The sequence below is a fragment of the Barbus barbus genome (assembly GCF_936440315.1).
Source record: "Barbus barbus genome assembly, chromosome: 24".
Taxonomy (NCBI): Eukaryota; Metazoa; Chordata; class Actinopteri; order Cypriniformes; family Cyprinidae; genus Barbus; species Barbus barbus.
The window spans coordinates 27,123,340-27,150,099 of NC_136752.1; the positions used below are offsets into that span (position 1 = coordinate 27,123,340).

A 26,760-nucleotide genomic window follows, 5' to 3' on the forward strand; every position below is an offset into this window, starting at 1 on the left:
AAAACATAAAAAATGGAAACTAAAATTATTTGAAATAAAACAAATGTTAAATTAAATTAAAAAAAAAATGATATCAGATAGTTGCCAAGGCAACATTTATCATTGTAATTTAGTTCAATTAAATATTAAACTAAGTGCAAACCAAGTTTTACTAAGTAGTCAAATAATTAAACAAATTATAATGAAAACAAATGAAATGAAAATAAATATAGGAAAAACCTGATTCAAAATATTACTAAAAGCTATAAAATTATCTTAATATATTAAAATGAAATGAACACTACTTTCTTAATGTATATTCCTGGTCTTTAACTAGTGCACATTATTTAATAATACATTATGTATTATATTATATATTAAATGTATTTTAAAAAAAATTTAATAATTGTACAATTACATAATAATATAAACTAAATTAAATAAATCATTTTTAATATTATATAATTATATTAAATTAGAACAATATAGTATATTAAACTATAACAATATATAAATTGTTGTTAATTTATTATTAATTCACAACCCAATCTAATTCAGATGCATAAAATTAAGTCGCGCACTTGCAGCCAAGTTTTCAGTTTCACTCGGAAATTACCTTTTTTTATTCTGATATAACTACATTTTTAATTTTACTTTATGTCTATTAAAAACTCCTTTCATACAACATTTTCACAGTGAAAAAAAGTTACTTAGTGCACCTTTAAATGCCATTTTCTGCTGACATTAAAGCAGTACGACTGACAGACAGACATTCCTCTAGTCTTAATGGTGTATTGGATCATCAAACGGTTTGACCTCAGTTGACCTCCTGACCCTTTAACAGCCACACATCCCATTCAACGCCTCACTAAGCCCCGCCCACAGCTTTATGAGCACTTTCACTGTAGTGAAAACACACACACACAATGAATCTTAATGTGTGTGTGTGTGTGTGAAGCTAATTAACCAAGATAAAACACAGCACACACAAAGGCACAAGGTTCCTGTAGGACAGATGTACAGGCCTGTTGCCCGGCAACAGATGCTCCGTCTCCATGGACAACTTCTGTCAGCCTCTTCAAGCACCTGTCAATCAAACGGACATTCGAGAGTGTGTGAGCGGACGGTCCTGTGCGACCCGACAGAACAATAATTCTCAACTGTGTTCGGCTGAAAATAACCAACAATCTTCCACTGATGTGTGTTTCTTTGACAAGTCCATTCTCAAAACACAAGTCTGGCTCATATTTCACGTAAAAACTTAGCTTTTTCTTTTGTATTTTGTTGCACTTGGATTATTTAAACACGTCCTGTTATTGTTGTTATTCTCATTGATATTTACCGTCTTGTTACTTTAATATGGATGGTAACCATTCTGTGCACATATTCTATTTTTATTTAAATCAGCAGAAATTAAAGGCAGAGCAGGAAATACTACCATCAAGTATAAATATTTTACAATTTAAATATTGTTTTTCACATGACAGTAATTAGACATGAAAATAATTCCACAGTGCAAAATCAGGCTTTGTTTTTATTTTAAAGTCTATAAATAATTTTAAAAACTATAGTAAATAAATACATTTATTTTGACCACTTTAATCAAGATTTGTTGTGCATTTTTATTTTATTTCTTTATTTATGTCTATGTAGTTTTAGTTTTTGGTTATTTTAGTACGTAAACCTAAGCTAAACAAAAATGAAATGTTGTAGCTGAAATAAAATAAGCTTATTTTATTCTAAATTTATTTCAGTTAATGTTTATTTCAAGTAATGAAAATAGTTTAGTATTCAAATAACACTGAAATACATAACACACATTCATACATATACTTCTTTTTTTTAAATGTAGCCTGACATGGCTTTAACAGATTTCGTGAGACTCACCCAGTACGTCTCTATCTTCTATAAACCCGCTTTGAATCCGTATTGTGTAAAGCACTACACAAATAACCCTGACTGTCAATGCAAGTTCAGTTGTGGTACTCAAACAAAAAAACATGATGTTGATTTTTCATCCAAAGCAAAACTTTGCACATCTAAGTGAATTGAGAAGAGAAATGCAAACAAAATTCCATCGCACACTGAGATCTGCCTTCACTCACCACATCACAGCTGTTTCTGATCAGTTCATCTCTGTTGTGTCCTTCAAGTCTTCACTGAACAAACACTCAGCCTTCATAAACTACAGGGAAACTACACAAACAGTGCTGAGGATGTAGCTCTTCTCATCACACTTTAAAAGATACAACAGCCTAATGCACAACAATCAATGTTCATGAAATCAATGCTTCATGCATTTAGCTCATATAAATATATATAATATGAAGAGTTCAGATCCAAAAGCCTCTAAGTGCCCTTTGAAATTTTCTGCTAAAATGAGCAGTAATGGCAATATTTTTATTAGATTTTTTTTTAAAGTGAAATAACTGAACGTAAACATAGGAGCCTGAGAAAAATGCTAATTTTAGAAGAAAATTTCAGATGGCTTTTCTTATTCCATGTTTCTTCAATTCAACGTCTCACTCCAAATCGCTACTCCGATAATACAGCCTAATTATGTAATGAAAATATTATAGTCATTTTTAAAATGCAAAAGAGAAGCATTTTCATTAATTACTCAGACGTTTGGAGCCCACTGTATGTAGTTAGTGTATATGATGATGACATGTAACACTGTAACCCAACGGGCGCGCGCACACGTGCACTTTCTCTTTGATCGCGTCGGTCACGGAAATTCTCGCGAAACAATCTGTTACAAAATATATCTGTTTCATATATTTAATCCGGGATGAAATAAACTCGCGCACGTCACATCAATACCTCAATAATGCATGAAAATAAAATAAAAAATGCAGCTGGAATTTAAAAAAAAGTTTTAAAATGCAAAGCTGAAAAATTCTACTAAACGCGTGTTAAACTATTGCATTTTTAAAAGAGTAATAGCCTACGTGATAAAGTGTCAATACACAAACTCTTGTAGGTGATGATGGTAGTGATGATGATGGTGGTGTTCAGTACCTGAGAACTCCTGTGAAGTCTTAGTGAAGCCAGTCAGACACGAGATTCCCAACAACAGCAGTAAATATGAGACATCAGGGAAAAACATCCTTAAATGTCCCATCAGATCCGATGATTCCTGACAGGATCAGACCGTAGAACCTATAGTGATGTCTGATTCCATGACTTCAGTCTGGAGACTCCAGAGACAGAGTCAGAAGAACACCAGAGAGAGAGAGAGAGAGAGAGAGAGAGAGAGAGAGAGAGAGAGAGAGAGAGAGAGAGAGCGCGCGCGAGAGAGAGAGAGAGAGAGAGAGAGAGAGTTCCCCCTTCCCAAAGTCCCTGAATTTCAGGCTCACTGCTGATGATTTAATATCAATACTCAATACACTGTAGTGTTAGAGTTTATATGAAGTACATATACAAAAAAAAAAAAATTGTATTTAGATAACACCATAATAACAACAAACACAAAAGATTAATATCAAAACACTTTAATCTTAAAGGGACAGTACACCTAAAAACGCCATGATTTACCAAAGACTATAGAAATAGATTTACTCACCGTCAGGATGTTACAATCCCGTGTGATTTTCTTCAGATTTCTGTGTATTTCTTTAGAAATCAATTAAAGTATCCTAGTACTATTTTTGGGGTCAGTTTGATTCAGTGAAGTTTCTCTTTAAACTGTGATCTCCTCTAACTATAATTGGACCAAACCATATTTTACATAATGATAACAGCTGCTATCGTACTGAATAGTGTAGAATAGATTATAGAAGACGACTGTTTGGACAGAATCACTATAACTGTGCCATTTGTCCTTCATATACATAATATGCAGAAACCATGACTTTACATATAGCTATATAATGCTGTGTTTTAGTATCATCATTTACAATAATGAACTATTCCATAAATAATTTAATATTTTATAAACAGCATCCCAATCTGATATTTTACCATTGCAGTTTATTAAAAACTAAAAACACATTTGCAAAAATATATAAACTCCAGCAGTTTCCTAATATCAAGCTGGTGTCTGTGATGACTTCAAGGGCATGCAAAGTAAATAAAGCTGATTAAATAAGTACATGAATAAAAAATAAAACATTTTACCTGACTACGACTTATTAGGTTCTCCTCATGACAAACTCTCAATGTTTCTCCAGAGCTGTAGAGACATCTGCTGATCAATATGAAGAACTGCAGTAACTCCCCTTCATCAAATAAAACGATATGGATTCATCAGTTCACTGCAGTTTATATTATTTGTTTGGTTTTGATGTTAACATTTTTACTGTTTCTTGAATTGCGTGTTCATTATAACTGTTTTACGGTTTAATTTAGCAGAAAAGCCTGCAATGGGGCATGTTGTCAGAAAAGAACAACAACATCCGTGTGCAATAATAGTCTAATAGTATGTCTGCAATAGTGTGTCTAATAGCTTTTTTAAGATTTTAAGGTTTGAGTCCATACAGCAACTCACTTTAGAAAACAAGCAACCTGAGAAATATTCACTGCAGTAAAAATGACAAAAACCTTCCTGTAGCATGGGCTTGAACGAACACTGCATACTGCAATACTCACCTGAAGAACCTGTGGTTTGGTTTAGTCTTCTTGTGATAAGCATTCACACCATCATTCATGCAAACAGACCACAGAACCCAGAGCTGCCATCTCAGATGTATTTAATAAATTAAAACAAGGTACAAAAAAAGAAAAAGGAAACAAAAAACCTAATGTACATTTGACTCCTCTGTCTCGGTCTCTCCCTTCGTTCTCACTCTGTGATTCGCTAGTAAACAAACACGATAGAACAGCCCTCGTCCACTGATTACGACACATTCTGGGCCCATATGTAACGCAACACACATGCTACATGTCGGCAAGCAACTGGGAGGGAAACGAAAAAGAGAGAGAGAGACATGCGGTATGTTTAAAGGGATTGTTCGCCCTAAAATTTAAATTTGATGAGTTTACTCACCCTCAGAGGCCATCCAAGATGTAGTTTGTTTTTCATCAGATTTGGAGAAATGCAGCATTGCATCACTTGCTCACCAATGAATGGGTGCCGTCAGAATGAGAGCCCAAACAGCTGATAAAAACATCACAATAATCCAAGTAATCCACACCACTCCAGTCCATCGGTTAACACCTTGTGAAGAGAAAAGTTGCATGTTTATAAGAAACAAATCCATCAACTTTACACTGCCACTACTGGCCAAAATATGAATCCATAATCCTTAATAACGCTTCCTCCAGTGGAAAAGTCCATCTCCTGTTGTCCTCTTACATTAAAATCCACCCACATATATGCTTAGAACTGTTTTTTTTTTTTTTTTTTTTCACTTGTAAATGGTGTTTGATCTGCTCCTATTTGTCTCCCGATTCAGACGAGACAGACAACAGTTTAAAGGTAAAAATGCCATAATGATTGATTTGTTTATCGCAAACATGCAGCTTCTCACTTCACAAGACATTAACACTGATGGACTGGAGTGGTGGGGATTATTGTGATGTTTTTATCAGCTGTTTGGACTCTCATTCTGACGGCACCCATTCACTGCAGAGGATCCATCGGTGAGAAAATGATGTAATGCTACATTTCTCAGAATCTGTGAAAAAAACAAACTCATGTACATCTTGGATGGCCTGAGGTTGAGTAAACTTTCATAAAATTTTCAGCAATTTTGGGTGAACTCTTCCTTTAATAACTCTTTCAAAAACACTTCAAATGTTTACTGGTACCATGATGTGAGTGCATGTACCTCCCGACATTAAAAGTTTAACCAAAAACGAATCTATGCACCATCTCATGTCAATTCAAACATGTAAAACTAGAAGTTCTTCTTTGTGTTTCACTGAAGGAATAAAGAAAAATTTACAGGTTAGAACGTCATGATGATAGGTAAACGATGACAAATAATGAATCTTAGTGCATGGATCTCTCTCTTATTCGTTGTGTAACACCCAGTCTCTACTAGTCACCAAATATGCTGCTGACCTTCAAAATATATATATAATATATATATCTCAAAACAATCATAATAATAATTTCATTAAAAAACGTCCACAACATTTTGGCAGAATCGAGCGTGAGGGGTTAAACAGACAGAGATATAGAGGATAGATATAAAGCCACAGAGAAAAATCAGTCTGTATTGGTCCCTCTCTCTGTTAGCAGCACACGGACTCGTCACCCCACGGTTTACTAGATTATTATTATCTATATTTTAATATATATATATATATATATATATATATATATATATATATATATATATATATATATATATATATATATATATATATGCGTGTGTGTGTGTGTATATATATACACACACACATTATGCTTTTTATTTCAGTATCTCCAAAATAAAAATAAAAAACATTTAACTAACACTATTTCTTTGTTCAAACGGATGCAAATTATCACAAGGAAAACAGCCCAAGAGCCACGGAAGATCGAACGTGGGAGAATCAAAGAACGGTTTCCAGCAAACATGCCATGAGATGCGGGGAGCGGAGATGTCGCCTGTTTGGATCGCCATACGGATGCCCCAAAATCCAATGAGACAGTGGTTGAAAAAGAGAGAGAGTGCGAGAAGGACGAGTTGGAGGAAGATCCTGACTCTCAGTTCTGACACGTGTCATTCGCATCGCATTGAGGGCTTCTGGGAGTTGTACTTTTTGGGTTTCCTCACACTCTGTGTCCGTATGAGCGGCAGCTCAGTAGTCTGCGGCGTATTCGGTTCCATGAAGGCCGCGGCATACCAGGGTGAACTCCTTCACAATGTCTTTCACTCGGCGCTTGTTCACTCGCTCCCTGAGAGGAAACAGAAAAATACATGGTTTTTCATTCTCAGATGATGGGTTTTCATGTGCATGAAGATCTCAGCTGTAGAGATGTCAAATACAGGCCAAATTGACATTAGATTCGGGGGGCAGTGTTGTTACTGGTAACTGAAACTTAAGGTAAAGCTAAACCTATTAAAAATATTTTTGCTATCTGAAATAAAGGTGAAAAAACGGCAACTAACTGATGGAAAAAAGTGTGTTGAAGTACTAAAACTACTAAAACAAAAACAAATAAAAATTAAAGCTACATAGAAATATTTAACAAGTCACATTAAAATGAAACCTGAATATATAAAGCTAGGATGATATCTATTTATGATTCATTAGTCAGAGTATTATTAATATATAGCTTTATATAGGGCTGTGCAATTAATCGCATGCTATTCTCATGCGCATCTCGTCAGTAAAGCATGCGATTAATTGCACAGCCCTATATAAAGCTATATATTAATAATACTCTGACTAATGAATCATAAATAGATTTCATCTGACTAAACTTGCAAAAACATCAATGTACTGTCAACAAAGTTTGGGGTCAAGTAAGATTTTTATACTTTTATGCAGCAGGATGCATTAACTTGATGAAAAGTGACATTAAAAGACAGTAAATATTCATCTAATGTTCTACATAATATTAGGAAGAAGGTAATAGTGACCAGAATCGTCAAATGCCACTAATGAACCCATCTCACCTGAGCACCTGTTGGCTGAACGTGTCTTTCTGCTCATCAGAGACACGTGAGGACGGGAAGCCCGGAGAGCGCAGAGCTTCTTTGAGCCACACCGTCAGCAGAGCAAAGCAATGCTTGTTCAGACAGAAGAGCACCTCTGCAAATTGATCCATCAGACTGCGGGATGACTGACCGCCGATGGCCTGATGAAAGAACAGATTTTTTTTTTTTAACATTACTCAACCATGTATTGTGCACCTCTTGTGAATAGTTGCAAGCTCACCTCCAGTACAGCCAGCAGGAGGAGTTTACCATCTTGCTGCACAATCTGACCAACAGGAGGAATGTCTGCGCAGTGTGGTATTAGCTCCGTCTGCAGTCAACACCAATAAAGAACCAATTAAACATTGCACGTGGCTACTATTTCTAAAAGTGTATTTCACAGGAGGTAAAGAGAGACAAACTGAAGGTCAATTCACACACAGCATTAAATCTTCCACCAAAACAAAATACAAAAGTTTGGAATTAAGTTTTTTGAAAGAAGTCTCTTCTGCTCACCAAGGCTGCATTTATTTGATCAGATATACAGTAAAAACAGTAATAAACCCGTTCTAATTGAATATATTTTAAAATGTAATTTATTGCTTTGATCAAAGCTGAATTTTCTGTATCATTCCTCCAGTCTTCAACGTGCCATGATCCTTCTAATATGCTCATTTCCTGCTCAAGAAACATTTCTGAATATTATCAATGTTGAAAACAGTTGTGATGCTTAATAGTTTTGTGGAAACCTTGTTACACAATAGAGTTAAAAAAATCTTGTAGTGAGTGGGGCGGGGCCAGTGGAAGACGTCACTTCTTTTATCCTTCCGGAGCTCCTCCGTGGGACCCGAGACCGGTGAGTGGTGCAGGTGTCGCTCATTATCATTAACTCCACCGGCCTCGCTCACTACAAATCTTATTTAGCAAGGATGCATTAAATGATCAAAAATGAAGGCATTTGTAATGTCACAAAAGAGTTCTCTTTCAAATAAATGTTGTTCTTTTGAACTTTCTTTAATCAAAGTATCCTGAAAAAGATGCATCATGGTTTCCACAAAAATAACATTGATAACAACCATTATTAATTATTAAGCACCAATTTTAATTGATAACTGCGCAGCAAACCAGCATATTAGAATGATTTCTGAAGGATCATGTGACACTGAAGACTAGAGCAATGATGCTGAAAATTCAGCTTTGATCACAGCAATAAATTACATTTTTAAAGTATATTCAAACAGAAAGCTGTACATTTAAACAACTGTAATAATATTTGGCAATATTTCTGTTTTCACTGTATTTTTAATCAAATAAATGGAGCCTTGGTGAGCATAAAAGACTTCTTTCACTTTTGACCAGTAGCGTATTCTTGTATTCCTTGGTGTGAATAATAACCCAGGTTGTTATGATGATCTCTGACTTACAAAGAAAAGGCAGGTAGATTTGACTGTCGGGCCTTCTGGGAATTTCAGTGACAGCACTCCTACAGCCGAAACATAGCAGCATTAGAGAAATGTTTTACACAGGCTTAGACACATTCATTCATGATTTCTACATTTTAAACAGACTTACCACAGTGAAACACGGCTTTCACATCAAGATTCTCTGATAAGAATAAGTCGGGCTTCCGTTTGAGGGCCTACAAATAAGACAGAGCCAATGAACAGAGCACATGACTCAAACCCGCCCCTGGAACCCTGTCAATCACTCCTGTGCCCCGCCCACCCTCCCTCCATCACTCACTCCCTACACCTGTCTAGCTCTAGAAAATCAACCAAACGTACATATTCAATGCAAACAGATCAGGTAAGTAAGAAATCAACACCAAAGAAACTAAAATACTGAAATTTAACTCAATAGAAACTAAAGGTATGATGATTTTTATCTGTTCGATCACTACTTTCTCTGCTCAGTTGGACTGAATGCAACAGAAATCTAAGTAACATGTACGATAAAGACAACTGATGCATTAAGAAACTCATTGAGGATGAGAGGATATTTGAGAAAGAGACAAGAGAGAGAAACTGATAGATAGGGAGAACCTCATGAGAACTTCATGAGAAGACATAAACGAGAGAGCCAATTCATTTGAATCAATTCATTGAGATGAATTCATTTAGGCTTTCATCGGTTTTCAGGGCTGGAATGACACTGGAAGGGGCGGTAGGGGTTTGTGGGATCTTGAGCCTCACTTTTATTCAGCAAGGATGCATTAAATTGATCAAAAGCGACAGTAAAGACATTTATAATGTTACACAAGATTTCTATTTTAAATAAATGTGGTTCTTTCGAACTTTGTATTTTAAAAAAAATTAATAACAGTTTCCACAAAAATCTGAAGCAGCTGTTTTCAACTCTGATAATAATAAGAAACATTTCTTCAGCGGCAAATCAGCATATTAGAATGATTTCTGAAGGATCGTGTGACACTGGAGTAATGAAGCTGAAAATCCAGCTTTGCATCACAAGGAATAAATTCTGGTTTAAAATATATTCAAATAGAAAACATCTAAATTCTAATAATATTTTGCAATATTACTGTTTTACTGTAGTTTTGAACAAACAAAAGCAGTTTACTGTAGGTTTAATCAAATAAAATGATCAAATGAAAATAAATAAATAATAAGTTTGACATTTTCTGCATTTTAACCTTTTAATCTCCCTTAATTCCTTTTTAAAGGAAATAATGTAATGAGTTTTAAAAATGTGTGTCATTATTGAAATTGCTCATTTTTGTGGATGACACTAACAACAAAATATGTGTGCAATATAAAGACTGAGGTAGATCATTACTATTTACTCATTTTACTTATTTATAAATTAGTATATATATATTCTCAAATATTTCTAATCTATACGCTTAACAATTTATTTGAAATTACTCAAAATCCTAAAGTTTGATTTCATTTCTCTTTAAATTTAGATGTTCAGTGTATTCTAAAATTTTGTAACTCGCTTCTTTTTGATGCAATGACAACAAACAATGTGTCAAAAGATAAAGTTGGGTTTCAACTGTGCAAAATCCTGCTGTATTTAAAATTATAATAGTTAATTTATATACTTATTTATATATAATAATTATTTAATTATCACATAATTTAGGCCAACTGCACTGTAAAAGAAATGCTGTGAACTGCAACACGATCACAGCCAAGTTTCGATGTGTAATAAACCAGGATCAGGATCTTTGGACTGAATGAGATGTACACGGATTAGAGGTGCTGACTGTTGTCTGTGTGACTATTGGACAAAAGAACTGTCAATCATCCAATCGCAAAACCCCTCAGGTCAATTCCACTGCCCGAGCAAAACAAGGGTCTGTAAAGACCCTGTGACACAGGACAGAAGGGAAGAGAAGTGAGAAAGAAAGGGACAGCGAAAGAGAAGAGAGAAACCCAAAGTGAATGAAATAAGAAAACCAAAAACACACCTGAGCTTGGAGTTGCATAAATGAATCAACAATATCAGGATGATCCCTGGGCCCTAAAATATAATAAAGATGAAACTTAAGAAATAATAAGAATAATAAGAATATATACAAACAGCAAAAGAACAGATCGAACAGTCATGTGGAACGGAAAAGTCAACTGGACGGAAATAATCGCACGCGTGAGAGAAGTAGGGCAGAGAAAGAGGAGGGAACATGAACGACTTGAAGGCAGTTGCGAAAAACAAAGAGGAAAAACAAAGAAAGACAGATCAATGAGTCCGTTCTGAAGGGGAGAAACAAAGGAGGAAAAGAAATAGAAGTAACGAGAGAAAGAAAAGAAACCTAAAAAAACAAAAGAAACAGTGGGTTTGGAGTGGGAACCCAGGAGGCACCTGTTACTGTGATGACACTTGTGTTGCTTGCTTTCTTTTTAGTGCGTTTTATTTGTTTTCGTTGTCTGTAAATTCAATTCAGACACCCGACTGGCCCACCGCGGCTGGTGAGCGCTTGGTTCCCACCGCCACCCCGGAAGAGCAAGGTAGCAGTCAGTCCCAAACTTCCCTCCCTTAGCTGTTCCCACACTCCAAACAAGACCCCGCCCCCACAAACCCAGAACCCGCCCACCCGCTAAACCCCGCCCCTTCACAGAAAACAAACGACACACAAACACACAGGCCACGGCAGGTCCTCTCAGCCATGACACCTGATCGGGATAAGAGTGTTATCGCTCACATTTCTGCTGATTTGGAAACGATGTGGTTAAAACAATAGAATGTGATGAATGACGAACAAGTGAGGGATGCAAGCACGCTAGTGGACACATGCAAAGACCAACTATGTGTGTATGTTATAGGTCATTGTGTGTCACTGTGTGTGTGTTTTGAGTCATACCGGACAATTTTAGGTTGTTTTCACACTTCTTGTAATTGGTTGGTCCAAACCAGAAAATGAAAATTTGGTTACTTACTTTAGAATATTTGTGGAATTTACAAACAATTTCTGAGTAAAAATTGTTTCAAAGTCCTGCATCACATTTTTTCAGTGCAAGTCCTTTCATTAGAGTTAAATCAGTAATTGCATCACATTTCATTCCTTTGTATGTCTCTACATATAGCAGAATTGCAATAAAGCTTACTTGAATCTGCAAGCTGACAGTAACCAAGCAAAAGAAGGCATGTTTTTCATTCAAATCAACAAGTGGGTGGAAGTGGTGCAGTGAAAAGAAAAAAGTCCAAAGACAAGTTTAACAGGTGCACAAAAGCAAAATCCCCAATTTATGAATGTGTATACGCAGCATTATGGGTAAGTAGGGCTGCATTCATAATCATATTAATATAAGCAGACATTCTCAGTGACAAACTGTGATAAATCCAACCATGAATCTAGACTATATTGTGTTTATAGTGAATTAACACACCTACGCAACTTCTGGGCTACAAAAGTCTTTTTTGTTGTTTTTATAGAAAAACATTAACATCATTTGGAATTAGTATTAAGAATTTCACTGTTTTAGCTTTGCAAAAACCTTCCTAAGTTTTAACCAGTTTTCTTAATGTAGAGTGTTTAATTATATGCCAAATATAATAAATCAAGAAACCAGTAGATGAGATATAATAGACCCCGAGTATAATCTAAAGTTCTCTTGATTTGTGTATGAAATGTAAAAAGAAATTTCTCAAATGGGAAAAATTGTGATTGTGAGTTTAATAATCATGATTATCAGTTTAACCAATATTGTGTCAAATTTGCTTTGGTGCACATTATAACACACCGTTTAAAGCAAATACTGAAACTCAATAGTACTTTTATTTAGTGTGTGGTCCTATTTATCATTGTTCAGCAAAATTTACTTAAGTGAAATCCAGTCATTTCAACAGGCATTTGTTATGATTTGTAGAAGAAAAATACATTTTTGTATTAGTATTCATATTTTTGTAGAACTAAAGACCAGATCATTAGTTAAAGATATAAATATAAATATTTGGAAAACAAATCACAAAATCTGACTTGGGAAAAAAAAAACACTCAATACAGATGTAAACAGGGTATGAACTGTGTTAAGGTCAAATACTTGAATTCACATTCAAATGCATTTGTAGCATAAATGCCAGAGTGAAGGACTGCCTACTCGCCTGTCAATCAATCAGATCACCTGAAATGACTTAATACCAGGTATGAACAGGACTAAATGCATTCGGATCCAGATCAGAATCTCTAGTGTGAAAACGCCCTATATCTAAGCACGTGTGAAATTCATGGGGTGCAAATTTCAAGCAGAACAATAGTATCAAAAGTCCCCACACCATTTCAGAAAACAAGAACCATTTCATAAGATCATGCCCATTTCCGAACTCTGTTTCTGTGTGTGCGGGTTTAAAAAACAGATGCATGCAAACAACTGGAAACAGTGACAGAAAAGATATCAAAACCACATGATTTCCTTCGCCCTCTGCAGCTGGTTGTTCCCAGCATGCCTACCTTGCTGGAAGATGGTCAGAGTAACAGAAGTGACCAATTCAAACAGCGCTTTGATTGGGGGGAAATGATTCGTTTCACTGGCAAATATGTGGACCATCTGCAAGAGAACAAAATCAATCAAACGAAATTCATAAGAAGCAGCACAACATTCAAGGCTTCTGAGTTTTCAAAATCAGATTTAAGCATTTTAACCCCATACAATCTCAAAATAAATCATGTAACTCAGATTCCTAATTAAAAAGGCTGAGGCACACATTCAACTAAAAAAACATGCTATTTCAAGTTTAAAATGCTCAAGACATGTTTTATAAAATATACATGTAATGAAATTTATTTACATACTTTTATATCAATACATATGAGTTAGAGGTTGCTGATTTGATAATGTGTTTAAAGAAGGGCAATAAAAAGATTATTGCACAGATCAAAAAGATGAGAGAGATAAAAATGTGCAAATCTTACAAAAATCTACAACATATTAAAAAAAAATATGTTGTAGATTAAAATTCTTTTTCTATTCTATCTACGTTTTCTTTTTATTTATTTTAAGAAAAAAACCTTGCTACTTGTACTACGTTAGACTAACAGAGACAGCACATATTATTGCTCGTTTGTTGGTTTTGATTGCTTCTATTGACCTCATTTGTAAGTCCCTTTGGATAAAAGTGTCTGCTAAATGACTAAATGTAAATATTTCATAACTGACGCATTTAAAGCATTAACACGTTATTTTCCTGTTTTATTAATTTGAAGCTGCTTTGAAACAATCTGTGTTGTATAAATAAATGTGACTTGAAAAGATAATTAAGACTTTTGTTATTAAGACCTCAAATTTTTATTTTTTAAGGACCCACATAGACATTACATCCTGTGTTTGATGTACCTGGCGTGTTAAATCCAGCGCAGACGCCTGCGGTATGGTACTGTACATCTGCCCCAGCATTTCACTCAGCTGAGACACCATGGGGGCAAAATCATGTAGGAGCGTTTTCACAGACTTCTCAAAGATGGCACACACCGCCTGAGAGAGAGCAGAATTAAATCTGTCCTGCATCCATATTGAAAAGACAATGAAACCTGAGCAAATGACTATGGCACGATCTGGAGATGAGGCAGAATAAGACGTCTTACCTCCACAACCTGCGAGTCATTCAGCCATTTACTGAGGACCGTCTGTATCAGTGCAAAGACCTGCTGGAGCACCACCACCACCTAGAACACACAAACACACTCAAGTCTACCTCTGACATATAGAAAACAGCTGCTTCGCAGTGACCGTGGATAGCTGGAAGGTGCTTACAGGGTTGGGGCCTGTCTGGGGCGGGGCTGATTTGATGGGCGGGGCATTCTCTCCTGACTCCTCCTCCTGTTTGGTGATGTCCAGCGTGGTGAAGAGATTGGAGAGCAGACCGAGGATGTGAATAATGGCCAGTTTATTCGAGGGGTTTGGCTGAAAAGAGAAACCAGGGTCAGATTGTTATTTGGCATGCCTTTTCATTTTACAATTTCAAACCATACAGACAATTTTTTCCACTTTTTTTTTGAGCTGTTCACGACCATTTTCTCTCTCTCTCTCCGTCACATGTTAGATTAAACCGAGTGTTTTTGCTACTGTACCTTTAAGACATGCTATTTAAATGACATCTACTATGAGTGGCTAAACTTCGCATACTAGCATAGCTCAATCTGTTGTTCATCAGGGCAGACCAAGTTATAGGGCTGAATGATTTTTAGACAAACTAAACTCACAATATGGCTTAATGCAATGTTAAAGAAATTAATGACACTTTTAATAAATTATTATTGTAATTTTGCACTGTAAAATAAAAATATTAATGTTACTATTATTTTTCTTAAATATTTTATTTTAAAACCTGGGGCTCTTTATTATTTTTGTCTACATATTTTTACCTATTTCTACCTGTTTTTGCAGAATAGTTTAAATAAATTGTCTCGTGGACATGAGAAAGAGTTCTCCCTACATGAAATGGTTATTATAGTTAAAAACTAAAACCAATAAACAAACAAGCAAACAAATAAATGTTAACTGCAATAAACTAAAATATATTTAAAACATTTAAATGATTAAAGCTAGTTGCCAAAGAAACATTACTCATTGATTTCTCACTTTCAACCTGATGTACTAAAATAACAAAGTAAACTGAAATAAAAATTAATAAAAACTAAACATAGTAAAAAAAAAAAAATTATAAAAATGACAAAACCACACAACAATATTTAGAAAACTTTAACTAAAATTAAAACAGAAATTATAAAAATAAAAACTAATTCAAACTATTATTAAAAAGTACAATAGAACCTCAATGATACTAAAGTACTAATACTAACACTTCTACATAGTAAACATCAAACAAATCCCTCAATATGAGTCCTTTAATCATGTAGTAAAATAATTTCAGCGCCGATAACAGTATAGAGACAGGACAGTGGGCTGGGCGTACACTCTGCACCGGCGCTCCTGGGAACATCAGCTGTAATTAAAGAGTCGTTAAATAACCATTAGGCCAACAGTCTAATTACTGCTGTTAGCTCCATGACAACAGCTCAGTGATTGGTGGAGAGGGAGAGCGAGTCGCTACACTGTCCTCCTTCTTGTGTGACATCACACACAAGCACAAAAGAAAGAGATGCTCAATTAAACCTTTAACAAAGGCACTGGTGCACAGACGGCCTTATATTCCAAAGGTTAACCTGGAAAAAGAGTATACTACATGCCTACTTTAAAAAAATAAGTACATTTAAATCACTTTTAGAAAATAAAGTTCAGTAGTTTTAATTGTAAAAATAATTATTGAATTCGTGAGAGATGCTTGCATGTGTTGTCTATTAAAAACGGCTCATCCAATCAGGCATCAGAGCCAGAACCATTTGTTTTATAAAAGAACATGTGAAGAACTGTACACTACGTTCCAGTTTACTTTGAATATTTTTAGCAATTTTACTGACAGCGCCTTCTGAAAATAGCATCAGAGGAGATGCACGAGAGTTGATTGTTCAGACACACTCTCACAGTGTCCGTGGCCAGCAGGGGTCACTGTGTGAGCAGCCCATCACAACCTGTTTACCGAGGCTGATGTAATGTCTTTTTGGGAAGAACTTGTGTCTGTATCCAGAAGTGACAATCTGCTTAAACTGGATCCTCTAGATCGAGCTAAATTGGATCTGATGTCTGCATATGCCCTCAACTCAATGTTCTGGATGTATCTGGTGACGCAAGGAGTCAATCCAAAAGACCATGCTATTAAACAAGAACTGGATAGGATCAGGACATACATGAGCAAAGTCAAAGAGATCACGGACAAAAGAAAAGCTGCTCGCTTGGACAAAGATGCAGCTTCATGGTTTGTTCGGAATGCATTGTGGGATGCAGAGGACAAGAAAAGACTCAACTGAGCATCCCCACAGAGGAAAACACATACGGTTTTCTTGATTGAATTGACTGGTGAAGTTTTTCAGCAAATATTTAGCACAACAAATCTGAAACTGCATAAGAAGTCTGTTGTTTATCCGGTGACGTGTTATAATGCTGTGTTGAGTAGCATCATTCTTTTCAAGATCGTGTCTAGTTAGTAGTAAAGAAGAAACCCAATGTAAGTTACAGGTATTTGTTTTTGTTTTATTCAGTTCAGTTGAACTTTATGGGAAGGAAAGGTATAAGAAAATGAAAGTCAACAATGGATATGCAGCACATAGAAAGAGACCAGATGTGAAGCCAAACTGGAAATAGGAGAGTAAATCATTTTAAATTTTACATACATTTTGATAAATCGCAAAATAAAAGCAATGCAAAAGGATTTAGAAGCTAGATTTTGACGTCTGGGAGTGACGTTTGCTTATGCATGCAAAAAGGTGGTTGCCAGGGTGTTTTAGTTGCTCACTAAATTGAACATTCTGGTCTCTATATACAATTTCAATATAAGACTTTTTGTCCGTTTTTATCTCAGCCAGATGAAAATTGTGAGTGTAAATGCTTAGAAAAGGTACAGCTGCACATTTTGAGCTGTAGATATGCAGCGGAGAGCAATACTGTGCAGTTTGATTGACATTATTTGATTGACTTACGTTTCAGTAAGTTGTACTGCTTCATTCAACACCTTCTGATGTTCATTAATGTTTATTTCGTGCTATAACTAGGAATTAAACATGAAATGTTTGCTACAACCTGTCAAAATAAAAGTTTAATTGAACTCTAAGTCCTGACAGAAATAAATTAGCATTGTAAAAATTACTTAAAAGTTATGACAACAATAATAATATTCTTTATAATAATTAATTTAAACATTATTTTTAAGGAATATCATGTTTGTCTATGTTTAAACTTAGAATACCTCTGTTGTGCAGCACTTTGCCAAAAATAAGTGTTGTTAAATTTTCATTTGATAACATTTTAAAACATTAATTAAAATGTTAAAGTGTGATATAGATATAGAAAAGGCTTATGGCTTTATTTTGTAATTTTTTTGGTTTTGTTTTTTTTCCTCAGAAGGGAGGCTTACTTTCATTAAAATGATTGCAAGGATTTGTTCACTCAAATAACTTGTTCTTATTCTTTTAAGAGTCATTGTTACTGATAAGAATTATTGTTTAATATATACCGTGAAACCGTGATATTTTCTGAGACATACCGTTACAACCCTAGGTGTAACAATAACACAATAGTATACGCAGAATATTGGATTTGGATTGGTCTCGTCTGACCAATAACCGATCCGGCAGAAAATGCCAGTATCAGAGCTGATACAAATACTGAGTATCGGATCGGTGCATCCCTATCGGAAAAGTGCTAATTATACTTTGTTACGGCTAAATATTTTCAGTTGAAGACATTTCAGTGCATCACTAACAAAGAATTTAGAGAACACACACAACATAGGGAATTTTAGCACGCATGAACTTCAAAAATAATGTCAGCACTTCTTGTAATTAAAAGGATGTTTTGACAGCAAAAGAGTGAATGTTCGAATGAGATCTGTTTAAAAATAGTGTCAGTTCACTGATCTGCGGTTTTATCAGTTTTGCCATTGATCCTGCTTTAGCCTTTTTTTTGGCACAACGTCTATTTGTGAAACAAAAATAGATCAAATATCTGCCCATATTGTGTTTGAAATGTCAGTTACTTAATATGAGTCCATGCAGGGCTCTCAGTAATATTAAGCTGAATTCTCCTGCGGTTAACTCTTCCAGCGCTCAGAGTAAAGCCAATCTGTTCCTGCTGAGAAATGTTCCATCCTATGACACGCTCACGCAGATGCAGGGTCTGTTCACACGCGACCGGGCCAAACCAACACATGGATAAACAAACCTACAGGCCTGAGAGGATGTCAGTCGAGTGGTTTAATATCTCACCGTCTCCTCTGCTAATTTCTCCAGTTGTTGGATGTACGGGGTGATCAGAGAGTGAAGGTTCCTCAAGATCTCCTCCACCGGCAGCGCGGACAACAGAAAGCCCAGAGCCTGCATCAACCACATACACTGACTCGTCTAGAGAGAAAGAGATTGAAAAGATGAACAGATTTAACTGTCATAACTAGGCGAGATGCATTTCCAGCTTCAAGTAATGTTTTTGCCCTCAATGAAAGCAAAAAATCCATGCAAAGTGCCAAAAATCACAGCCTAAATGAACATATAATATAAACAGTAATATACCAATAAATTCTAGATATTAGAGATCTATCAATATTGGATTTTGCAGATAATCCAAAGATAATGTGTTTATAAAAAAACAATAAAACCTTGTGCCGATACTGATACAATTTCTATATTTAATGGGATAAATAATGCTCTTAGACCTTCCTTACAGTGAAAACGATTCAGTTTATTATTAACAACCAATATCCAGAAAAAAAAGATTCTATGCATAATGTGGGACTTTTAATTATAAGCTTGTTATTAGCTTAAATTTGATCATACTTTAAGTTTACAACTTTTTATGGACTCAAATTCAGATCAATGAGATTTCACTGCATAAGTGTAAACTTTATACCACAAAGATAAGGTCCAGAGGTGGTTGAATATAAAAAAAAAAAAAAAAAAAAGTTTTGACTGTGTTTCATTTAGATTTTAACAGAAAGGAAAAGGCAAATCATTTGACTTTTTTTGTGTAATACCTAAGCAGGATACTATGCAAAGTGACTTGAATTGAAATTATTTCATTAACCAAATTATTACCATTAACAGCTCTATAAAATTGCCTTTGAGCAAAAACAAATGGGTTTATTCATAACGCAAACTCACCTTATGGATCTGTTTAATGAGCACTTCCTGGAAAAAAGAAAAAGAAAAAAAAGATAGGCATTCACACGTGAAAAACTGTAAATTTGTCCCATAAGTGTCAGTATCATCATTAGAGAGTGTAATACCTGTGAAACAGCAACTATATTGGTGGCGTACGGGGGCAGGTCATATTTGCACTCTCTGCAGATCTTCTTTAGCGTGGAGACGCTGGAAACAGACAGGTCTGGATTGCCCAACGCCTGCAAAACCAGCGGCAGAACGCTGCTCAACATCACCGGATGATCCGCCAACCACTCTGCCAACGCTCCTACAGGAAGAGACGTAATGGGTAAATATCTGGCTGGAACACAAAGCTGGGTATCTGCGTGGGAAAATAATTGTGTGTAATTGTCTGGCCTGGACTAAAACGTGTGAAAACAACCCAAAGTGCTTGAGATTAAAAATGACAATTTCCTGACACATAGAAATGAGTGTTTTTAATGATATAGGAGCACTAGTTTGCGAGCACACACCGATTGTGAACATGACCGTGTCAGCCAGCTGGACGTTGTTTATGTTGATTCTTGGTATGAGACCGATGAGTCCTGGGATGACGTCAGAATAGTTCACATCTATCGTTTCAGCGATGGACTGGAATCCGTACAACAGCGCTTCTGTATGCTGGAATAAAAAAACAAAAAGACAAAATCTTGGTAAAAGGCACCATGTAGGTCTGCAAGATTTGGTTAAAAAAATAAAATAAAATCAAACAGCATTTTTTCCCTGATAAAGATCGCAAATGCGACTTATTAATTTAGAATTTCTATATTAATATGGTAATTTTTTTATTAATAATATTATTCAAATTCAATTTATTTATATATATATTTGTTGATATAATTAGTATAATTATAATTCTTGCAGTTTGTTTTTAGTTCTGCACAATTTGGAGATTTTATGCAATTATATACAATTTTGTGATTAATGTAACTAAAATAATTTTAAATATATATTTCACAGTAATATAAAACAAACAAGTATTTAAGAACATAGCATAGTAAAATAAATCTATGTATAATATCTATTTAAATAATCTGTTAAAGTATTAATGAATGAATGAACAAAACAGAATTAATATTATAAATTATAATTATATAGTAATTATATAAATATATTTATATATTTAAAATTAAATGTTTTTAATTTAAATATTAATATTTGTATATTTTGTTTTATATTATTTATTGTTCAAAATAATAAAATAAAATAAATAAAAAATTATCTAAATAAATTAATAATCTATTAATTCTTCATTTTCAAATGCTTAAGCAACAAGCTTTTATTTTGGCGAAAGACTGCAGGAAGCCATTAAAGCTATTTTGTTTCGCTTCTGATTACGAGATGGAGAAGATTTTTGGTGCATGCTGCTGCGACTCGAAATCATGGCAGATGCAGAGATGATTTTGTGTGGAAGAGTATTTACTGCAAACCAAGTTCTGATGCTGAAAAGACCAGATCACGAGCTGCTCATGTGTAGATGAACACAGTGCCACTATATGTTTCACTATGAAACATATAGTGCTTTATTTAAAGGGGACCTATTATGCCCCTTTTTACAAGATGTAAAATAAGCCTCTGATGTCCCCAGAGCGTATATGTGAAGTTTTAGCTCAATATACTCCACAGATAAATTTTTACAGCTTGTTAAAATAACCTAAAATTACGCTGTTTTGAGTGTGTTGCTTTAAATGCGAGTGAGCTGTTGCTCCTGGAGAAGGCGGAGCTTCAAGAGCTCGAGCTCCGCATTAGCAGTGCTAGCCTTTGCAAATAAACATTTCACTATTAATACAAACCTGTTATCTTTACAGAAAACTACTCTGTTTCAAAGTCAGTCATCTGATTATACTGTGCATAATAAATTTGCGTTTATGAATTACACAGATGGGGAGCACGGCGGGATAAAAATAACAACATAGCTGGTCTCATGCCAACACTAACTAAGTCCCACTTCTGATTATGAGCTCGACAGCTTCAAGCGATCGACTCGCATTGCTCTGATATGCAACTTTTAACTACCACATTCCTATTCACGATCATTCTGGCAGCACTTGAAGGCAGCATCAGTGCAAACACACAGACACAATGATAGCTTTAGCAATAAGCCTCACAGAGTGCCAAGAAGCTCTTTCAGAAATGCAATTTTGAAAACAAACGCGTGATACTTGGTATTGATTCATAAACATTTAGGGGACTTTAGCGATTTTTTCCGGGATATTTCCTTCGAAAATAAAATTTAACCACAGTGTCCTCGGCTCAGATGGAGGGAGATTATGGCAACTCCTATGTTCATTAGTGCATCCCAAAACACAACACTTATAAAGCCTCTTTGGCGCTGACAGTGTATATATCTCCAGTAATGGCGGACCGCATCTTCTCACGCAGGGCTGTGTTTATGCTAATGGGGCAGAGAGCGTCACAGATGGGCGGGACTTTTTCCCCTCAGTGACGTACACAGAGGGAGAATCTGAAACAGCTCGTTTGGAGAGACTGTTCGTGATTTATTGGTTTTATTAAAAAATGAGTTGGTGGATTTTTAACATTATAGGCTGGTTGTTTCCACATACTGCGGCCACACAACTGTGTTCAAACACCTTATAAAAGTGTTTAATGAAAGCCTTTGAGATTTGATAATTGCACCAAGCCATTATTGTGATTTTGGTTTGATCAATCATGCAGCCCTAGCCTCAAAAGTTTGCCCTTTTGCGTCAAATGTTTATTGATCCAGAAAAACCAATGAAAACTGAAGACTAAATCCATTGTTTCCTGACCTGCCATGTTGTTGTTTGCTCTGTATGGGTGAGGAGTCGACCCAGTTTCTCATACAGGTTACTGAGTAATTCGGCTCCCAGCATCTCGTAGACATACATCAGTGTGTCCGATATATCCACCCTAAAAGAGTCAAACAGAGATATTATCAACCCTTCACTCCTTACAGTAGCACGAACCCTTTGTGTTGTTATTAGTTTTATTTTCAAAGACAATGCATTGAAACACCCTCCACTTAATTAATAAATAATTATTAACATTTTATTACATTAAATACTTTAATATTAAAAATATAACATTTAAATTACTATTTAAAATATAATATTTAATTTAGCTCATTCCTAACAAAAACAGCAACTTCGTCTTCTGTGCCACTTCAGCAAATCCAACATGAAACTGCTGAGTGTAGAAGAAAATGTTACAACAGGCCCATAAGAATGTGAATCACACACACACACACACACCTGTAGATCCTGAACTGCTCCTTCTCGTCTGATGACCAGGAAGCATACTCCTCGTCCGTAGGGAACTGCGCTTTGTGCAGCAGAACATCTACGAGCTGGAAATACACGGGCCTGTAGACCTGCAGATAAATGGCCTGCTTTTCTGCCTCAAACGACATGATGTCATCCTGAAACACACAGGCAATCATCAACAAATATACACTACCCTACTGCTGAAGTAAGGGACAATACAGTCACTGGGTCAGTATCACAAAATAAACCCTGTGTTAAGCCCCCTTCACACCAAGAACAATAACGATAAAGACATAGTTCTAAAAATCGTTCTCAATATTAAAGAATAGCAGAGTTCACACCACAACTATAACGATAAAGGCACAGAGAAACGATACTGTTGGATTCATTTTCATTTTTTAGATCCGTGCATGAGGTCTTAAAGAGACAGCAACCTAAATAATGTCTGCCATTAATGTTAATTTATACTTAGAACACTAACCAGAGCTATTTTAAAGTTCAATAGATCATTCAGTTTCTGTGGTATTACTGTACCTGAATATTATTGTTATACCTATCTGAAGAACATAAAGCACAGTTAATTTCAGTTGTATCTTATATCTTATTGTATTTATTTGTGCCATTGCTTAACATTTATTTGTTCTTATTTTATTACTGACTGTTTACTTGTCTGTTATAGTTCAAATAAATTCAGAATTTAAAAACTAAGTTTTTTTAAACGTCTTAAAAATATATCTTAAAAAAATACCCCAACTCCCCTCTCAAATTAAAAAAATCCACCCCATAAAAGCATGCAACTTGACTAAGCTGAAATCATACCGTAATACTGAAATCATAATTTGTCTCATATCAGTCGATATCGATAATTATCACGATAAATGTAAAATCTTTATTTTTTCAAGTTCAAAGCCAGATTTTTGCTCCAAAGTGAAAGTTGTAGAAACCAGACAAAACTTAAATTTTCTTAACAAAATAAATATCTAAATAGAAAAATTTATTTCTTAGTTTCTGCATGTTCTAATGAGTGATAGTGTTTCAAATCAAGAAACAGGTTTGGGTTGCCTGATAATATTATTAATAATAATAATAATAATAATATCACTTTTTTGTCTCTTAGAAATGCACATATGATAGTAGCTTGAGTTAGGATGCAGAGGTAAAGTTTTGTTCATTATCAAAATCAGTAACATCTGTAAACATTTTAGCAAGTGTTTTTTGGTTGTTTTTTTTAAGCATTGGTCTCCCATAGTAGCATACATTTAAATCATGATGAACACACCACATATAGCACCGCAATAAAAATATAACTATGGTTTTTAGGTAGCCTATTTGTATGAAAAACAGTAGTCTAAAAACATTCAGTATAAATGCACACATGCTATAGCTTAATCTCACATACATACTATAATTATATACCATTACTCCTGTAATAAAATTCAGTGTGAATATCCCACATTTCTGCCACAATACCATGGTGCAGTGTTACTACAGTAAATCCATGGTAAATGATGGCAATGTGTAGATTGAAAAGCCTTCTGATTGTCTCATTGCACACAGTGTTTCTCCTGTTTGGCTTTAAACGACCACAGAGACGTTTGCGTTCTTCGCTGAATTCGAGCGCTTCACACTGGATCTCACAGCTCTGCTTAATGCTCGTGTGACTGAGTAAACGCATCTGATTCTGCTCTAGTGAGCTTGCGCTGCGCGGCAGTTTTGAACTTCGATCTGAGCGGATAAACAGTCTGTGTGTAGCAGTTCAAATGAGTCGCGCTGTTTCGTTCCGCTTTTGGCGCATAAACATTATATCGAACATTTATCGAACTCTTCATATCGTTTTATCGAGGAAAATTATATCGCGATAATTATCGTTATGGAATTATCGCTAATACTTAATTTCTTAATGGAGAAACAATATAAGTGTTCATAATCCAATAGCTTCTTTCTATTCCGTACAGCAGCAAAAATGAACAACAAAAACCCCATATAAAATATTCAGCTAATGCAGACTGGAAACACGCGCAAGGACACAAGCAAAGGACATTCCTGAATATTCAACACGAGACACTGCAGTAAACACACAGCACAGGTGTATATTGAGATACAGTCAATGTCTCTAACAGAGACTCTCCATCACTGCTGGAGATAAAAATTAAAACACAAACAAACAATAAACCTCCCACACAATACGAGCCGTTCAGGCCTGTTTCTAAGATCCATCAGCGTGTTTACTGATGCTAAAAGCGTCCTAAACATAAGGCAGCAGACTGTGTGTGTTAAGACGTGTTTAAGATGTCAGCTGCTCACCTGTAGTGTGTACCAGAAGGTGAGCGTGAGAGAGCTGGTGGTCTCGTTGACGGGGTAGTGACCAGGGATGCCCGTGCAGAACATGATCATATTCACCAGAGCCAGAAAACTCTGCCAGTGCTCCACCTGCTCCAACAGAGCTCTGATAGAGAACAGCAGAACAGACCTTGATCACACAGGAACACCATCACCAGCACTACATCATATTTGAAGAATATTTATTACACAATATATTGACGACATTTATGGATTTAGTAGATGCTTTTATCCAAAGCGACTTATAAATGAGGAACAAAAGCAATCTGTCAAGGAGCCAACAATATTCATAATATATAAGACCAGGTTTAGTTGACAACTAAACTAGGAAGCAAATTAGACAAGAGGAGAAATGCAAAGAAGACACTTGGTGAGCACAAGAGACTTTTCAAAAACCCCAAAATAAATAAAATATGAATGAAGGAACAAAAAACTGATTTACACTCAATATTATAAATTTGGGGTCTATACGTATTTTTTTCTAAAATGAATACTTTTATTCAGAAAGGATGCAATAAATTAGTCAAAATGACAGTAAAATCATTTATAATGTTACAAAATATTTATTTTTCAAATAAATGTTGGTTCTTTGAACTTATTCAAGAATCCTGAAAAATATTCAGTAGAACAACTGTTTTCAACATTAATAATAATCAGAAATGTTTCTTGAGCAGCAAATCAGTGTATTATAATGATTTCTGAAGGATCATGTGACGCTGAAGACTGGAGGAATGATTGCATCACAGGAATAAATTATATTTTAAAACTTATTTAAATAGAAAACATTTATTTTAAACTGTAATAATATTTAAGAATATTACTGATTTTACTGTTTTTTCAGATGAGAAAAGCCCTCCTTTATCTTTTGTTGTTGACGTAAAATGTGGTGCATTCCTGTCAGCGTCACATGACAGGGAATCTGAGAGAAACATCAGGAATTGTCATTTAGTCTGACACCTGCTTCCATTTTTAGTTAGAAAGTGTGACAGAGCACCAACAAATGGAGTGAGGTTTCAGCAGAAACTGCCTGTAGGTGTAACATGCCTGACCAAAATCAAGTCTGAGTCGGCTACTGGGACACTGCCTTAAGGTGATGTCACACTGCAGGAAAGTGTCTGAAATCTTCTGACACTGCCAGAATTTAATCGGAGTAAAAAACTGATCGCAACGTCCATTAATCGGCTGTCGGTGAACATGTCAAACCAGCGATCTAGACAACCGATTTTAGCCTAGGATTATAGGATTCTTTTAGGATTTTCAAAATTTGTCTCAGACGACCAAATCGTGGCCAAAATCGCACCGTGTGAGCCAGGCTTAAGATATAAGCCTGAGCCGAGTATCATCTGCTCACTCAGCAAGAGAACATCCACATATACCAGAAGCTTTCAAAGTGAAGATCTCGCCATAATTACTACAACAGACT

At 35.3% G+C, this 26,760-nt stretch overlaps 2 protein-coding genes across 2 annotated transcripts in view; both read right to left on the reverse strand.

The window, feature by feature from the left end:
• LOC306844368 (protein eva-1 homolog C-like) overlaps positions 1–5,205 on the reverse strand; it is a 45,150-nt gene extending 39,945 nt beyond the window's left edge. The window contains exons 1-2 of the mRNA XM_079376452.1: positions 4,967–5,205; positions 3,001–4,199 (exon numbers count right to left, since the gene is read on the reverse strand). Coding sequence (XP_079232578.1) covers positions 3,001–3,103 — 103 coding nt within the window. The 5' untranslated portion in view covers positions 3,104–4,199; positions 4,967–5,205. The remainder of the gene's footprint in view (positions 1–3,000; positions 4,200–4,966) is intronic.
• Positions 5,206–6,412: 1,207 nt separating this feature from the next.
• The window catches only part of LOC306844369 (importin-13-like), a 39,086-nt gene continuing 18,738 nt past the window's right edge, over positions 6,413–26,760 (reverse strand). Inside the window, exons 5-21 of the mRNA XM_079376453.1 lie at positions 25,302–25,443; positions 22,986–23,152; positions 22,524–22,644; positions 20,229–20,376; positions 19,842–20,023; positions 19,717–19,743; positions 18,829–18,963; positions 14,762–14,911; positions 14,593–14,673; positions 14,345–14,482; positions 13,462–13,558; positions 10,984–11,036; positions 9,126–9,192; positions 8,978–9,036; positions 7,795–7,884; positions 7,533–7,714; positions 6,413–6,808 (exon numbers count right to left, since the gene is read on the reverse strand). Coding sequence (XP_079232579.1) covers positions 6,712–6,808; positions 7,533–7,714; positions 7,795–7,884; positions 8,978–9,036; positions 9,126–9,192; positions 10,984–11,036; positions 13,462–13,558; positions 14,345–14,482; positions 14,593–14,673; positions 14,762–14,911; positions 18,829–18,963; positions 19,717–19,743; positions 19,842–20,023; positions 20,229–20,376; positions 22,524–22,644; positions 22,986–23,152; positions 25,302–25,443 — 1,936 coding nt within the window. The 3' untranslated portion in view covers positions 6,413–6,711. The remainder of the gene's footprint in view (positions 6,809–7,532; positions 7,715–7,794; positions 7,885–8,977; positions 9,037–9,125; positions 9,193–10,983; positions 11,037–13,461; positions 13,559–14,344; positions 14,483–14,592; positions 14,674–14,761; positions 14,912–18,828; positions 18,964–19,716; positions 19,744–19,841; positions 20,024–20,228; positions 20,377–22,523; positions 22,645–22,985; positions 23,153–25,301; positions 25,444–26,760) is intronic.